We start from the raw sequence: 16,963 nt of genomic DNA, 5'->3' as shown, positions 1-16,963 counted from the left end.
GGAGCCAAGTTTTCCTCTTGGAAGCAAAGTTTTTAGAATAATAGCCAAAGTATTCTACAATCAGATGCCAAAAATAAAATTTTTACTAACTCAAACAGAGTCAGGTTTTCATCTGGAAAGCAAATACTTTAGAATATTAGCCAAACTACATTTTTTAAACATTTAAAACTTTTAATGTTTTAAACATTTAAATCAGCGTGCATTTCAGGTGTAGCAAGGATACACAGTAAGAAAAGTAAATGCGTAATAAAACAGTGGGTTTTGCTTTAATATCATACTCGTACCCTCCAAAAGTCAGTCGCTCAACTCTACCTTTGAAGTCACTTCTGAACAGAGATCAGAGCTTTTATTAAATAGATGCTTGCAAAGTTGAAATTGCATTTATTATAAGACTGAAGATTCACAGAGCAGATTTGGGGGCTTGCCTATAGTTAATGGAAAGTGCTTTCAACAAGAGATGTACAGCATGTAAGCACACACACACATTCACCTCTGCATATTCTCACCAGAAATAAATTTGAGATTTTAAGCAGGGCATGTTATGGGGGGATGGGAAGCTCAAGAGAGAGAACACCAATAACCAGACTGAAGAGAATAATCCTGTCTTGGACAAAGTCTTTTCCACCTCCAGACTCTATCACACAACTACTGTCAGATTTGCTGCCAGTATGAAAAAGAGACAAAGGAAAATGCTTGTTTGCCTTTCAGCCAGAGAATACAAAGTGTGTGTGGTTTAATACAGTCCTTTTTCAAAAGGCTCCCTGTGTTTCTGAAACATTAACAGGGATTTAGAGTAGTTCTCACACGTTCAAATGTCAGCTGGTTTTATTTGTCTACAGCCCACATGTTCATTTTGCTCTCAGAGGCTGAGAATCAGTTGGGTGTGAAACACTTTTTGCTCCTTTTTAGTAAATTCAGCATAAAAGTATCAAAGGGACCATCCATTTATTCCAAATTGGCATTATATTTTTATTCATATTTTCTTTAATAGGTACTCCATGTGTCTTCTATAAACTACAATACTTTGCAGCAAAATTCTCCCCATATTCCTTGTTATTCTCAGTGCTCCAATGGCTTATCTTTACATGGATCTTTCATCATCACCAGTGTGGAACAGACAGCAAAAGTCCAGTTTTAAAAACATGCTGGGCTTTTAATTCATTCTATTGTATCAGTGTCTCTTCCGTTCTCACTACTTAGACAGAAGAGTTTCACCACAGCAGTAAACTGAAATCCCACCTTCTCCTGCCTTTATGGCCCCTAATGGTCTCTCTACCACTCTTTGTTTCATGCAAATGTGTCCCTGCCCTCTCTTCAGCCGCAGCTCTTGCCCAGCCGGGGAGACCTCATCGATAAATCCCCGGGCACTGAGCGGCCCTTGCCCGGCCGCCCCGCCGCACCTGCAGCCGAACCCGCCCCGCATCATCCTCGTCCCGCCGGCCCCGACGGAGCCGCCGAGCCCTCAGGGGCTGCTGGCCACCTCCCGGCCCCTGCTGTGCCCTCGGGGGCTGCTCCCACCTCCCGGCCCCTGCCGTGCCCTTGGGGGCTGCTCGGCACCGCCCGGCCCTTGCGGTACCCTCGGGGGCTGCTCCCACCTCCCGGCCCCTGCTGTGCCCTCGGGGGCTGCTCCCACCTCCCGGCCCTTGCGGTACCCTCGGGGGCTGCTCCCACCTCCCGGCCCTTGCGGTACCCTCGGGGGCTGCTCCCACCTCCCGGCCCCTGCCGTGCCCTTGGGGGCTGCTCGGCACCGCCCGGCCCCTGCCGTGCCCTCGGGGGCTGCTCCCACCTCCCGGCCCCTGCCGTGCCCTCGGGGGCTGCTCGGCACCGCCCGGCCCCACCGTGCCCTCAGGGGCTGCTGGCCACCTCCGGGCCCTTGCCGTGCCCTCAGGGGCTGCTCGGCACCGCCCGGCCCTTGCCGGCCCCGGGCTCCCCTCGGGCTCCCCCGGGCGGGGCCGCGCACCCCCCGCACCCCCCGCACCCCCCGCACCCCCGGCCCTCCCCGGCGGGCGGGCGGGCGCCTCCCCTTCCAGTCCCGTCCCCATCCCCATCCCCGTGCCCGGGCGCGGCCGACGGGCGTCCTCCCCCGGCTCTCTGCCCTCGCCGCTGGCGGCCAGCGACACCTCCGAGCGCCCCGCTCCTCCCGGCTCCGGCCGCGGCTTTGTGTGAGCGGCACCAGCCGCCACCTGGGGCGGGCGCGGCGCCGGTGCAGGTCTCGGAGGTGCCGGTGCCGGGGGTGGCTGTGCCGGCGGGGCCGGCGATGACGGCGCGGCCCCGCACGATGCCGCTCCGCGGGCTCCTGCCCCTTTGTCTGCTCTGCCTCCAGGCTGCGCTACCGCTCCGCGGCCACCGCGGCCGCTACGCCGGGTAAGTCCGCCCCGGTGCCCGGGCACAGCTCCGCGGCCGCGGTCCCTGCGCTCCGCTGGCCAGAGCCGCACGGTGTCTGCGGGTCCGGGCATCCCTCCCGCCGCCGACCCGGTGGTGGGCTCGTTTGCTGGCGGGTGTAGCGTGTAGTTCTTGATAAAGGTGCTGCGAGTCTCTGCTAGCCGAAGGATGCTGCGCTGGGGGAAAAGAAAAAAAGTTTGTGTCCGTGTGGGAAAGGGAATTGCGATTATACAGGAGGGAAATACAGGGTTTTGAGGTTTCACCGTGCTCTGAAATGAATGAAGATCTGTATTTCCTTTAGGGTGGAATTACATGGGAACCTAAAATTGTTTCTAAAAAGTTGAGCAGTGTGCGCTCATATGAGAATGCATAAGAAGCTCAAGCAATAAGGGGAGTCAGCTTTACTGTAAGCAAGTGGAGACTAAAACTTTCACATGCATTTCAAACTAGACTTTGCCTTTTTCTTCCAACGGCAGTTCAAATTTGTGTTAGAAAGGGAAAGATTGAACTAAGTAGTTGTAAAAAGTGAACTTGCCTCCAAAGTAAATGTTCTTTGCCCAGCTTAAAGACTGTTTTTAGTAAATATTTAACATAGTAAGCTTATGATGCAAATGAAAAAGCACTCAAATATAGGAGCATTAGAAACATTTTATATTGTATATTGACACAAGCCAGTGGCATGTGTCAATGTACAATATAAAATTCTTTCAAAATGACCAGCAAATTCATCAGGAAAAGCGCACCTCTCTGTGGAAGTAAGAGCTGTATTATCCTTTTTATTTTATTGGCATAGCCAAGCCAAGCATAGGAATTCCCCTTCTAAAATGAAGTTTAAAAAAACATTCCCTAAGCTTCAAGGATTTGGTAATGTGATATGAAGCCATTGACCCCTGAGTTGCTATTAGTGATAGAAAATAGTTAAGCACTTGACAGCTGTTTTGCCATCTCTGCTCAGTTCCTCACGTTCCAGTATCTGTCTGCACTGCGAAATCAAACAGGCCACCACAGTCAGGAATGCTCCTGACAGTGCCAGAAAGCAGCAGGACAGAAAACTGAACTGTTCTTTAAAGCCAGGGTCCCGCTGTAAGTTTTGTGCAACAGCTCTGTTCTGTCTGTCTGGAGCCTATAGCGCAGGCATGGTCTCCATGGTCTTGAATTTAAATTCAGGATAGCATTCAATTTCTTTCCAGATGACATAGAGATGAATAACACATTGTCAGGGCTGGTACTTAATTTTTTCTGAATATTAATCACATAAGTTTTCTACTACTTTTGACTAAATGCCAAAATACTCATTTTACTATTGTCTAGGTTTAAGTGACATCATCAGCTATAATCAAGTTGGTTCAAATAGTATAACATGCATAAAAATTCAAATATTGTACCTCTGCTCATTATTGTAACTCAACAATTTTGTTCAAAGTTTTAAAAATAATTTTGTTCCAGAATATTTGCAAGGTGACATGTGAAAGACCAGTCCAAATTCTCCTTTGTTGATCTCTGGTTTAGAAGCTTTTGCATAGACTCTAGTCCAAAAAAATGAGACTTCACATCAGATTCCAAAAGTTGAACAAGAAAATCACTGCCCAAAAAAAAACCAAAAAAAAAAAGGAAAAAAAAAAAAGCTAGAGTTAATTATAAGAGCTCTTAGTCAATAGGCAATTGTAGTAGGGGGCCAAGATACATTTACAAGCCTTGCTGAAAATGTGGTCAATATTTGAAACAGAAACCAGAATGTGTACCACATGTGTAACACAAACTGGAAAAACAAGCTAATATTTTTCCTACTCTACTAATATTCTCCCCCCTCTACTAATATTTTCCATTTCTACTATCCTGGCATTATTTGTGTCAATAAAAGATGATGGAAAGTTAATTTGAAATGGCATGGAGGTTTCTACAGAATTACAAATATATCTTGTCCATCTGTCATCATCACAGTGTCCTGGGCAGGATAATTTAAGTTCTTCTCTGTGCGCCATTGACTGGAATCAGTTGAGCAAGTATTGCCATTACTACTGAACCTGACTGCCACTCCAGGGGAAAAAATTTTGGTAGGATTTTTTGGGAAAGCCTATTAGGATTTTGCTAATGTTCACCATGAAAAGGGGTGTCCCAACAAACTGACTTCTTTTTGTGCCAAGAAACATCTGTGAATCCTAGTAATTTCTATTGTGTCAGAAGCTGTACCATAAAGGGAAAATGCGTTAGTATAATTAGGGCAAAAGAATGAGAGAGAAAAAAAAAAAGCAATGGAAACATTTCTCATAAACTTAGAGAAATAATAAACTTAGGTCAGCACTTGTAGGCACATATGATTGTGATCTTTAGTTGAGGACTCAGACCCAAGACAATGAACTAAGTGGAAGTGCACGTTTCTCCAAACTATGTAACTATGTCAAGCAAGCCAGGTATGCCATATGGGCACATCCTTAAGTAAATGTGTTCTAGATACATTTGGGAAGCCAGCAAATATCTGGGGAGTCTCAGCAAAGAGGAAGAAGCACTCAAAGCTCTTGGAAAGTGTGAGGGACAGTTGTATTTGCCTTCTGCCTCACACAATAAGCGGGAGTGCAACCTGAAGGAACTCAAGAGGAGCTCTCTAGAAGACAAGCCACACAACAGCAAATTCAAAACTGTACTCACAGAAACTTTTTCCTTCCTGCATTTGTATATTCTGTCCAAAGGTTCCAGGGGAAGTGGATAAGTGGGAGAGAAACACACATATCAGGGTTTGGACAGAGTAGATGTGGAATATTCAAGGGGGTTTTTCTGGAGCCAATTACCAGAAGTTCACACAGGAGCAACAAGGATAACCAAATACATGGGAATGGTTTAAGTTCCTGAAATAACCAAGTAAACCAGAACTCTTTGGTCTCCTGTAGAAGCAATTTAGGCTCTAAGAGATGTCTATAAACTTTGAGTCACATGGACCTAGTAGACACAGATCAGTTATTTACTGTTTCATCCAGTTACAGGAAGTAGGAGACATAAAATGAATCTAGTAGGAACCTTTTTGTAGTTTACAGAATAGGGTGCTGGAACAGAGGGAGGTTTGTGAGGGTTTTTACCAAATGCACCAATCTTCCTACTCTTAGGAATCGTATGAAGAAGGAGATAGCTTCCCATTAGCAGGTCAAGATTTCTTGGAATAGAAACTATCTCTCTCATTTGTTCTTTAAAAATCACTACTATGATATTTTACTTCAGTTCATCTGCATTCACCTGTACATGGTGGCTCAGCATGTTGCTTCCAATTTCTCCTCCATTTTTGTTCTTCCAAAGCCTTTTCAGAAGTGTTCCTCATCTCACCTCTTCTCTCACTTGCAAATGACCAAGTGCAGGCAAAGGCTGAAATAACTTGTACAGTTTTTCTCTGAGGTTTTTGTTGCAAGATTTGGGTCTTTTAAAATATTGGATCAAGATTATAACTTTTCCAAAATGTTATTCTTCAGGGGGTTGCACTACTGCAGATAATTATAATTTCTCTAGATCAGATGTAGGCTATGGTCCATGCTTACTGTGTAACAACCACATAAAATAACCTGGGTGTCATGGAAAGAGCAAGGAAAGAGAGAACAGTAAAGAATGTTCTGTAATTCAAGATATAATGTGCTGTAGCTACTGGGACATGACATCCAGAAAATTGCATAAACCAACTGTTCACATAGACAAGGACAGATATCAAATCTGAGACCATTCAGCAAATTTCAGGTATTTTAATGCCCATTAATACCCCTGCATACCATAACTAAGTACCTCTGATCCCACAGAGTACCTTACACACAATGGCTGGCAATTGTTCTGTCTCATGGAAAAAACACATGGGAGTGTGACGAAAACGAGTTGCTGAGGGAATTGAGAAGTGGAAAGGAACTCCTCCTGTGCTATTCCCTCTGCAGATTTTTTCCAAATGTTTTAATCAGGGACTAAAAGCTCTGCTATTTTAAAAAAGTTCTTTCTCCCTGCTGCTCAGCTCTCCCTCCCCAGCCCTATGTAGAATTAAAATGTCATGAACACAACTGGCAAAAAAAGCATTTGGAAAGCACACCAACAGCATGAGAGGGAAGGTAATTATATTCGTTCAGATGAAAACCAAACTTAGTGCTTCTCTAGATGGTGTCAGGGAGCTTCTAAGAGGTGAAAAGCTGTGAGCTCTCTAGCAAAAATAAGTCAAGTATCCTTTATTTAAAATAACCAATAATTCTGTAGACAAGCATGGCTGATTCCTAAAACCAGCACGGATCAGTGAAATCCACAACAGCTTTGGGACCACTTACCTATTCTTGTCCCAACACCTCAGCTCTAATTATGTACTTTCTCATTACCTGATATTCCCCCTGCACAATATTTATGTTGTCCTATAGGAAAAATCAATTTTTCATTATTTTTCTCCTTTATGACCAAGCATGATAAATTTACCTTTTAAATTTTTTCTGCTCTCCTCATTATAAGTGAAAAATATGAAGTGTTTCAGTTGGTCTTTCTTTCCCTCTTTTAATTTCTTTCTCAAAATAATTGGAACAGTACACACATCCTCACTACCTCGGTGAAGTGCATGCCAGAAAGGAGGCTCCCAATTTATTATGGCTGTGTCTGAAGTGAAACACAGGTTCATGTCACCATGTGAGCCTGGTTCCCATGCTTATCCAAACTGGGACACCATTGCCTGGTGCTCTGGCTTTTGACATCTGCAGCTGGAGAAGATGGGGAAAAAATCATGGAAAGTAAGGCAGGATATAAAATAGCAAGACATGGGCAAAGCTTGCATCCATATTTAGGAGCTTTGAATCTGTCCTAGTTTCCTAACTTATGTGCAACCTATGGCCTTTCAGTAAGAAAGATTTTTTGGAAGTGTAAAAGAAATTCCAGTAAACACTTAACTTTCCTCATTTTTAGAAGTGTGTATGCTACAAATGTGAATGTAGTCTATTATTAAAGAAAATTATGTTCAGGGTGCAGTTAACAATTATGTTCTGAAAAAAAAAAAAAACCAAAAAAACAACCAGAATACATCTAAGAGGTACTTAGAAAAATATACTTTTAAAAATAAGGAATTCACGTATAAAATCTGCCTAGACCCTCAGTCTGAAACATCCCCCTTGGATACACCCGCTTCAGTGTCTCATGAAACTAAGCAGGAGAAGAAATAACAGCTATTCCCAGAGCTTCTGGAAGTAGTTGCAGTGAACTCCAAAGCTCCCACTTCTACACTATACTCACTTGCAGATGCTGCTCCTGTGAGTTCACACTCATAGGCTCCTTAAAATGAAGTTCTCAAATCTGAACGTTTTGTACAGGACTTAGCAAGCATTTAACAGGGGACAGACACTATATAAATTACATATATATTGATTTTTTAAATTAAAGATAAAAGGAATCTAAAATATGTGAGCAGTCCACATTAAAGACAGTGGAACCTACTTTTAGTCCAGAAGGAGACTCAGAGTTCTGAAAGGAGTGAATTTGAAAGAGGGAGATTAAAAATCTGCTTTTCTTGAATATAATGCTGGTATTTTATAGGGAACCCTTAGTACTGCATAGGACTGTACCCCACATTGCACAATAAACAGGATCCCAATGTCTCATCTCCTGAAATTCTAGTATCTGTAAAAATGTCATCCTCACGTCTGAAATGGCCTTACGTGGTCAAAATGCTGCAGGAAACATTTGTTGTTGTATCCAGCTGAAGGTGAATGGACACCATCAATCATCCCTCTCTATCTCCTGGAGGTAAACTCTGTCATCTGCTCTTCACTTATGTTTCCTCCTTAATTTTACTTCTGAATACATAACAGAAACTCACTTTTCTGTAGTAGAACATAATATTTAAGAGGGTACAGTATGCATAATGTTCATGGAAAAGTCAAGAAATAAGCAGTTATATTGATCATATATTGGGCATCTTTTTGGGCATGCATATAGCACTAAAAACTGAGAACAGCAGTGTAGGTTACCAGTTAGTTTTTTTACTGCTCAGACAATATGATTTGTTTTGCTCTCAGGTAGGAGATTATTAGAATTTTTCACAATACAAAATAAAAATAGTAAATAATTTAAAAGAAACAGCATTTTTACTGCCCCCGTCCACGTAACTTACATATTTATGTTGTCAGTATCATTTTTCATGCACAAAACAAGTGAAATCCATGCTCTCCATCCTATTTACCATAAGCAGGTTTAGCTGGAAAATGAGAACCAATAATTATGGTTATACATTAGACCCCTCTCTGAAAACTCTGCTGTGGGTAAATACCCACATTTTTTGCTGGTTTCATATTTGCAAGAACAAATCCACAGTCAGCAAAATTCTGGAGACAATTATGCCTAATTCTGGTTTTTTTCAGTTAATTATGGTTCTGATTTAAAGGCTTTGTTCACATGACTGTACCTATGGATACAAAGTTATGGTTCTGATTTGATGTTGGTATTACAGCAAAATGTGCATGAATTTCAAGGGTGCTACTAATGTGCACCTCAGTATATCAGATCAGAATCAGACCTTAAACAGACAATGATTTTCAGGAAAATATCTGCAAAGAAAACTCCAAAACTACATTTTGTGGAAGGCACCTGAGAGTAGGTAAGCCAAAGTACTGTGAAATATACTCAGACCAACAAATGGATGGGGACAATAAATTCAATTTTTTAAAATTATTTTGTACCTTGAACTTGCCAAATTAGGAGGATGGGATGGGAGCTGGAATCCAGCAATGGACAGGGAGTGTGAACTCTTTGCTTCTGTGTCTGCCTGTGCAGGCTGAATGTTCTGGAGAACAATGCTCTGCTAAGCCTCCTCTTCCTCTGGGGAACAATGGGACTTAAAGTGCATTTATTTAAAGAGAATCCACACCATAGAGTTACCACACAAAACAATATACGCAGAACAGCATTTTCCAAAGAGATGTTCTATGTTGCTTAAATAGAGCTGTAGAAAGAACAGATGTATCCTACCAAATCAAAACAGTTTTTATTTTCTTTAAGTTCTGCACCTCAGGTAAGGCTGTGATACTACATCAGCAGGACCTTGAAAATGAGTTTGTAGGAGGTTTATTTTAGTAAAATTATTGTAAGAAAAAATTACTGTTTCTTATACTGTATTTCAAATATCTTCAGAATAGTAATGATAAAGTTAGCAGCACCTCATGCTTAACCCAAAGATAAAAAAAGAAGCTTTTTAAAGTTGAGATTAAAAATAATCTCTGGGCATTCATAGCCCAGAAAGCCAGTCATATCCTGGGCTGCACCAACAGAAGTATGACCAGCAGGTCGAGGGAGGTGATTCTGCCCCTCTACTCCAGACTCAGGAGACCCCACCTGGAGTGCTCCAGTGCATCCAGCTCTGGGGACCTCAGCATAAGGAGGACATGGACCTGTTGGGACAAGTCCAGAGGAGGGTCTCAAGAATGGTCAGAGGATTGGAGCACCTCTCCTGTGAGGAAAGGCTGTGAGAGCTGGGGCTGTTCAGCCTGGAGAAGAGAAGACTCCAAGGAGACTCCGTTGCCACCCCTCAGTACTTAGAGGGAGTTATAAGAAAGATGGGGACTAACATTTAGCTGGGCCTGTAGCAATAGGACAATGGGAATTGGTTTTAACTAAAAGAGGGTTGATTTAGATGAGATAGATGAAAGAAATCTTCTCCAATGAGAGCACTGAAACATTGGAATAATGTACTGGAACAGCTCTGGTTGCCCAGAACTCCATCTAACCTGACCTTGAAGGATTCCAGGGGTGGATCATCTACCACCTCTCTGGGCAACCTGAACTAGTGAAAGATGTCCCTCCAGGGACATTGAAAAGCCATAGATGGCTTTTAAAGTTTCCTTCCAACCCAAACTATTCTAAATTACTTTAGCAGGCCTAATGAAAAACTCTTTGACTTATTCCACTGTACTCCTACCAAGATTATCACCAGATGCTACTCTGGGGCTGCAATGCAGTCATAGAGCCAAACCCTGCTGTGGCCACACTAGTGGCCTCCCGCTGCCACAGCAGTCAGCTGTGCTTCTGCTCATCCAGATGTGCAGCCTCTGCTCAGGGACTGGCACGTCTCTGCCACAGCAAGACAATTCCAGGAGCACAGAGGGGGGGGAAAAAAACACTTCTTCACTTCCCCCACGGCCCCAGGACTAATTGACAACTTATCAGGTTGTGATTTGGCTGCTGCAGAGCCTCTGCAGCACAGGGAAGGGGAAGGAATGGCTGGGTTTTGGTACCTGCCTGGTACCTCAAGTCTGTTGTCTCCCTGTGCACTGGGAGAATTTGTCTGAAACCAGTTTATTCCAGGTGTGTATTCCAAGGAGCACACTGTGGGTTTTCCTCAGCAGAATTTGGTGTGTTGATCAGTCCCGACTGCCACATTCCTCTCCAGACCTATGTCAATAAACTCAAATGAGTATTTCAGACTCCAAGAGAGAATAGTATGATGCTTATTTTCAAATAAGTGCTTTCCTGAAATTGCAAAACCAAAGAAAAATTTAACCTTGGTACTAACCATCATCCTGTGGGGCTTTTAAGCAAAGGGCTTTCATTATGCTTAATGTCTGAAGAAGCTCTAAGTCGCTCTTTACCTGAATGAACAAGACTGGCTTGATAAGGCCTACAGAAAAAAATAGCCTCTATATTCATTAAATAGGTTGGTGTTAGGCAAACAATAGCTATTACATCGCAAGAAAGAGAAGACAATTAAGTACATTTTATTATTAGTTCTGTCTTTCTTGTCACAGCACAGTTCCATATTTTAAGGGAAAGAAACCTTGGGAAACAAACCTTTTTCACCTTTCAGGGAAATAATACTTGAACTGTATAGCCCAGGCAGCCAGAAACACACTCTGCCCAAAATTTACACCAAATAACAGAGTCACTGTGCAAGCACAATGCCAAGTCTGGGCTGGTAACTCAGATGTCCCTGCAGAATGAGCCTGTGTCCTTGCCAGTAACACACAGTGTAAACATACCCAGCGGCACAAAGACAGCACAGCATGTCCTTATCCTGCTCCCTTATCAACAGGCTGGATCCCTGATCCATCTGCCTGTGCTAGCAACAATGGTAAAAGATGTAAATGGAGAACATAAAATCTATTTAATTTGCTTTTCCATGTGAAAAATCAAACAGTTTCACCTTCCGTTTGTTCAGCTCAGGTTCCTTTATTTTGCTTTTACCAGAAGCAGCTCTCTTAGTTTTGAAATAGTCAAACATATAGTCATGTTTTGACATGGCCAAAAAAAACCTTCAGAGGAAATCAAAGAATCTTTTGTAAAAGATAAATAAATGTAAAAGGATAAAATCTTTTGTATTCACTATCCAGCCACATAAAAATAATTCCTGATGTATTTTCCGAGGCCTAGCATAGAATATAAAGTGAAATATTTAATTATGCAGGTTTTGATCACTACTGGAAGGGTTTTTTTCTCTTCAACACTAAGTTGTCCTGGAGAGGGTGGTGATTCTCCATCTGAAGCAGCTGTGGGGAGCGGGAAACACAGGAACAGAGGGTTCCTGTGTCCAGACCAGGTCTTGGGAGGAGCCCTGTCTGCTTGCCATGGGCTGTGCAGTGTCTGAGCACATTTTGTGTATCATATCTCTCAGAGGCCCCAGGCAAAGGGACATCATCTGGTCAGAGAATCATAGAACCATAGAATTGTTTTGTTTATAAAAGACTTTGAAGATCACTGAGTCCTAACAGCAGAGTCCACTACTAAACCGTGCTCCTAAGCACCACATCCATATGTCTTAAAGACCCCCAAGTATGGCTGAGACTGGTGATTCAACCATGTCTGTGGACAGCCTGTTCCAATGCTTGACAACTCACTCAGTGAAGTTTTTATCAATCTCTGTCAGACAGACATGACAAAGGTGCTGATCTACTCTTGCCTGGTGATTCTGGGTCAACACAGAGATAGAAATGTGGGTATTTCAGGCTCAAACTGGGTGAAGGAGTACTTGGGGTCTTCAGCCTTTCCTCCTGTCTCCAGCACATGTTGTTGCCACATGAAGTAGTTATATTTCTTAAGGCCTTCCATCTAGGCTTACCTGCCAAAAAATCTCCATCAAATTAGAAAGTAGGTGTCCAGTGGGTTCAGGTGCTTTTGCAGTTCAGAAGCAGTTTAAGAGGTGTCACAGACCTGGAGACTACAAGACCATCAGTGCCCCTGCTAGCATCCACTCCCTCTATTCATAGTTCTTAGAGGACATGCCACCCACCAGTGTGCTATTTTTCCTATGTTCATCACTTTTCATTGGACCTATCACCCCTTTTTCATAAGATAACTGGTGGTTTTCTTACTGTATGATGAATGATGGACAAAAATGCACCTCAAAAGTCTGGTAGTCAGCACAGGCAGCCCCTGCCTGACCAAGGTGCAGGACAGTTTGTAATGATTAGCATGTATCATCCATAAACATGAGAAAACAGTATAGAACCATTAAAAAAAATGGTTATCTTAAGCCTCTGTGGGATTCTGGAAAAGTGGAGTAAAGTCATTGTCATACATATTAAGGAGTCAGTACAGAGTAGTGCTCAGGATAAGTTAAGCCCTTATGTCTCTCTTTTATGAGGGGCAACCTCTCCAAATCCTATGAAAGGTCCACAGAGGAATGGTAAGTGAAGGGCTCCATGGACCAGGAAAAGCTGATTTTTTTGCTTCTGCTGAATGAAACTGTAAGAGTGAGGGCAAAGCCCAGAGAATTCACCTTGTCACATGAGATCAGTCCTAACAATTTGCAAACAGTGAGACAGTGCCATGAACCAGTTTAAGGTACGGAACAGCAGAGAATGACAGATGAACACTTTGCTCTGTGAAATCTGATCTTTCTGCATTGTTTGCGCTTAATCCAGTGACCATTATCTCTACTGAAAAAATACATGTGAGCTTTTATGTGTGACAACTGCACTCAGGGTGGTCTTTGAATTAGAAGGCGTTTGGTCACAGAGCCTGCAGCAAGCCACTGCCACTGCAGCCTGCACAGTTATATCAGGAAAAAAGAAGCATGAAGGAGAGGAAAAGCCTTCTCCTGGATGGTTAAAGGGGACAGATCTGTCAAAACTGAGGAAAGAGCTTCCTAATATTCAGGTGTATTTGCTGTGAAGTGCCATTAGCTGAGGGAAGAGACGTACATTTTAAATGTTTATGCCACAAGTAATGGATCTGCCAGATTCAAGTTATCTTGTTAGAGCTAATGAAATACAGTCTTAATGGAATAGCTAATAGTTGGCCAATAAAAATGCAAAATAACAATTCTGCTGAAATAGAAAATAATTTGAACAAACAAACAAAAAGACTAGGCAGAAGGGAAATGCAGGGATCTTACTAGGAGGACCAGTTTTACAGCACCCAATGGAAAAATTAACTATTAGGGTGGATGTAGCCACAAAAGTCCCTCTGGCTCACTGGAAAATATGACTTTCTTAAGGAGAAAAAAAAAATAGCACAAATTTCAAGCAAACAAAGGAGTAATTTTTAAATTAGTTGTTGTATAAAGAACTTTGCTTCTTACAAGACTAAATAAATGGGTGAACTTAAGGTAATATTTCTAAAGTTATAAAATTGCAGAGAGTGTATTTCTAAACTGCATGGCTGTAAAACACCAGATGCCATACAATGAAGTAATCTCAGAGCAAGACTGGGATCTGCTGTCTGTGAGGAGCACACAGATGCTTGCCTTTAGCAGTGACGTCTTGCTCATAAAACAGGAACACCACACACTCTTCACTGCATCCAAAACTTGTGTCCCCATTGCGTGTGGGATTCTGTTGTTTTAAGATTAATCATTACTCATGTGAAACTGGGAAGGGGGAGTTTTAAATTACAGTTTATGAAGAGAGAAGTAAGAGTTGTCTTATGTTATGTTAAGGATTAACTGAAGGAAATGTTGCCTCTTGGTTGAGCTTGGCAGCCAAAGAGGCCTCTGCTGTTTTGGCCACACATTATCCTGATGTATGGCTAAGGTCACTCCTCTCTGTTTCACAAAAGCAAAAATGGAAGCACAACAAAGAGATATGTTTTTCATTTGAGACAGAAAAAAACCAAAATTCCACCATAAACACAAAGTATCACCTCATATATTGTGCTGCTTCTTCCATAATAAAAGTGTTTGGCAGCTTGTTCTTAGCCATGGAGCATGCCAAGTCCAGTTTCCATGAAACTTAATGTAATGATAGATGGTCACAAAAAAAGTATAATAAAAAAGAAGCTGCAGAAATATGGAGCCAACAATTTAAGGGGTTTTTAAAAGCTCTACATTTGTGTGGTATTAATTGACATAGTGTATCAAGTGTATCTCAAAATGCAAATATTTTGCCCATTGCAGCTTTATAGACTGCAGTAATTGCAAATGGAAATGAATTCATGCTATGAATTTATTCCAGCATACAGTGTAAAAGATACAATTTAAATTGAAAGCATATAAAAGCAGAGAATGTGGTATTAGCTGGATTTAAAAAATGAAATCAAAAATAAATGCAACTCTCCATCTGGATTCTGTATTTAGTGTTTCATGGACATGTACAGTTGTTGCTAATTTAAAAAAAAACTCCTTTTGTTTGCATGTTTGATAAATCCCATCAAAGCAGCTGTCCTTTTCTAGGAGAAAATGTAGAGCAAAGCAGAAGTTCAATACTGATCACAGGTTTCATAATTCATGCATTCAAGATACCATAAAACAATACAAATGTTATATATTTTTTCATCTGAGATTTCATCTCACTCTTTGAGACCATTTCAGTAAAATTGAGACAAATCCTATTTACCTGCCAAAAACTCAGCAAAATCAAATAGACCAACCAACCTTCCCTAGCTCAGCATTTCACCTTTAGATGGGAGTAAGCACAGAAGCTCTGTCTTATAAAAACACTGGGTGCTACAGCAGCAGCAGGAGATTTTTTTAGTGAAAATGCTGCTTGGGGGACATATCTTGGCAAGCAGCAGCTCCCTGATGGAAATAGCATTTGGCATCAAAAAGTTCTCTCACAGAAGCCCTGTGTACTTAGTTTCTCAGCTGTCTTTTTTCAAAGAACCTTTCCTTTTGCTGGCTGTGCAGGTGCTGAGCTGAGATTACAGCTTGCTGTATAAAAAACTGCCCCTTTTCCTCATACCTGCTCTCAGTTCTCACTTCTCTTGTACTTCACTGTCCTCATCTTTCCTCATAAACATCCTGCTGGACTGTCCTGGGAAGGGATTGAGGCATTTTCCTGCTGGCTCAGCACATAATTCCTGATATTTGCTGTTCTGTGGCTGCAGTGTAATTAGGCAATAGCAGTTTCAGCTCTAAACAGGTCTTTTGGACAGTGGCCCCAGACAGTATGATAAATAGCAATCTCATCAGGTGAAAATAAGCTCAACAATTCTTTGCTGTTATGAATGTTTCCAATTTAGGGATTTGGTTTCAGCTGGACAGAAGGGAAGAAATGCTGATGGGATGATTTGTTTAAGGAGCTAGCAGCTCTTTCCAGCATTTCATTAATTTTTGTGTTATTTTATCAAGAGAGATCTTAAATCATACTTAGGAAGTTTTCATCAAGCTCTGTTTTGTAAAATGTTGAGTAGATGGGAGCAGTGCTGAGAAATAACTGATACCTGAGCACCAGACTCCACTGACACCCTCTGAACTTGGTATTCTGTTCTGTTGGATCCCCCTGGATTTTATTGGTGTCTTTCCTTGGGTTTAGTAGTTTTCTCTGCGTAGGAGTTGGAAGTAGGGATCAAAAAAGAGGAGGAAGAAAGAGGTCATAAGCAATAGCTCTGAGAGACATAATCTACCCTGGTCATTTCAGTCCAGTGTAACACATCCTGGATGAAGTTTATAGCAAACTCCCTTTTCACTAAAAGTTACAAGTATATTTTTATACCTTCACACAAATATGTGCATCATTATCTATGATACCTCAAACCTGGTAAGTGAAAGCAGCACACACAAAGGTAACTGTCTTTCATACAGAAGGTATGAACAGCATGATGTCATGCAGTCAGGTAGACTAAACAATCTGTCTTTTTCAGATAAAAACTATAAAACCTTAAGAAACATTTCCTGTATCAGGTATGTGATGAAAATTACAGTAATAAATCTGACATGATTTAGAAACTGCGTTCCCAGGACAATTACAGAATGCCCTAGGCATTTGCTGTCTGCCTGCTCTTAGGCAGAACATGTTTACACCATGTTTCATAGATCCAACTGCTGCAGCATGGGTTGGTTTATTCTGAGAGCACAGCAGTGAATTCTCTAAACAAAATGAATGATGTAAACCTCACAGGACAAGTTTAGTATCTCAGTGACAAAGACACAATATTTAAAGGAGATCTCTGCATTTGGGGTTTGTTGTAGTTTAGCAAATTAGGTTCCAGACTGATGTTAAACAAATAATCAGTGAAACAAATAATCAGTGTGGTGATGCTTTTTAACAATCAAGTAATGAACAAATGTAAGAGCATGTCTCAAGAAACCAACTGTAAGTTGCTTTAACAGTGCATAAAACATCTACTTATTACCGCAGATCTCCAGCATGGAGAGGGGCACTGATGGAACTTGCTGTGTGTTGTCAGGGCCCTGAGTCTGTCCTAGCAGCCCTTCACCACCCTGCCT

The 16,963-nt window shown here is 41.9% G+C and overlaps 1 protein-coding gene across 1 annotated transcript in view; it reads left to right on the top strand.

Annotated features, from left to right (window-relative positions):
• Positions 1–2,136: 2,136 nt before the first annotated feature.
• The window catches only part of CPA6 (carboxypeptidase A6), an 81,449-nt gene continuing 66,622 nt past the window's right edge, over positions 2,137–16,963 (top strand). Inside the window, exon 1 of the mRNA XM_059478102.1 lies at positions 2,137–2,364. Coding sequence (XP_059334085.1) covers positions 2,258–2,364 — 107 coding nt within the window. The 5' untranslated portion in view covers positions 2,137–2,257. The remainder of the gene's footprint in view (positions 2,365–16,963) is intronic.

The sequence above is a fragment of the Ammospiza nelsoni genome, chromosome 1 (assembly GCF_027579445.1).
Source record: "Ammospiza nelsoni isolate bAmmNel1 chromosome 1, bAmmNel1.pri, whole genome shotgun sequence".
Taxonomy (NCBI): Eukaryota; Metazoa; Chordata; class Aves; order Passeriformes; family Passerellidae; genus Ammospiza; species Ammospiza nelsoni.
This window is presented reverse-complemented; position numbering and strand designations above follow the sequence as displayed.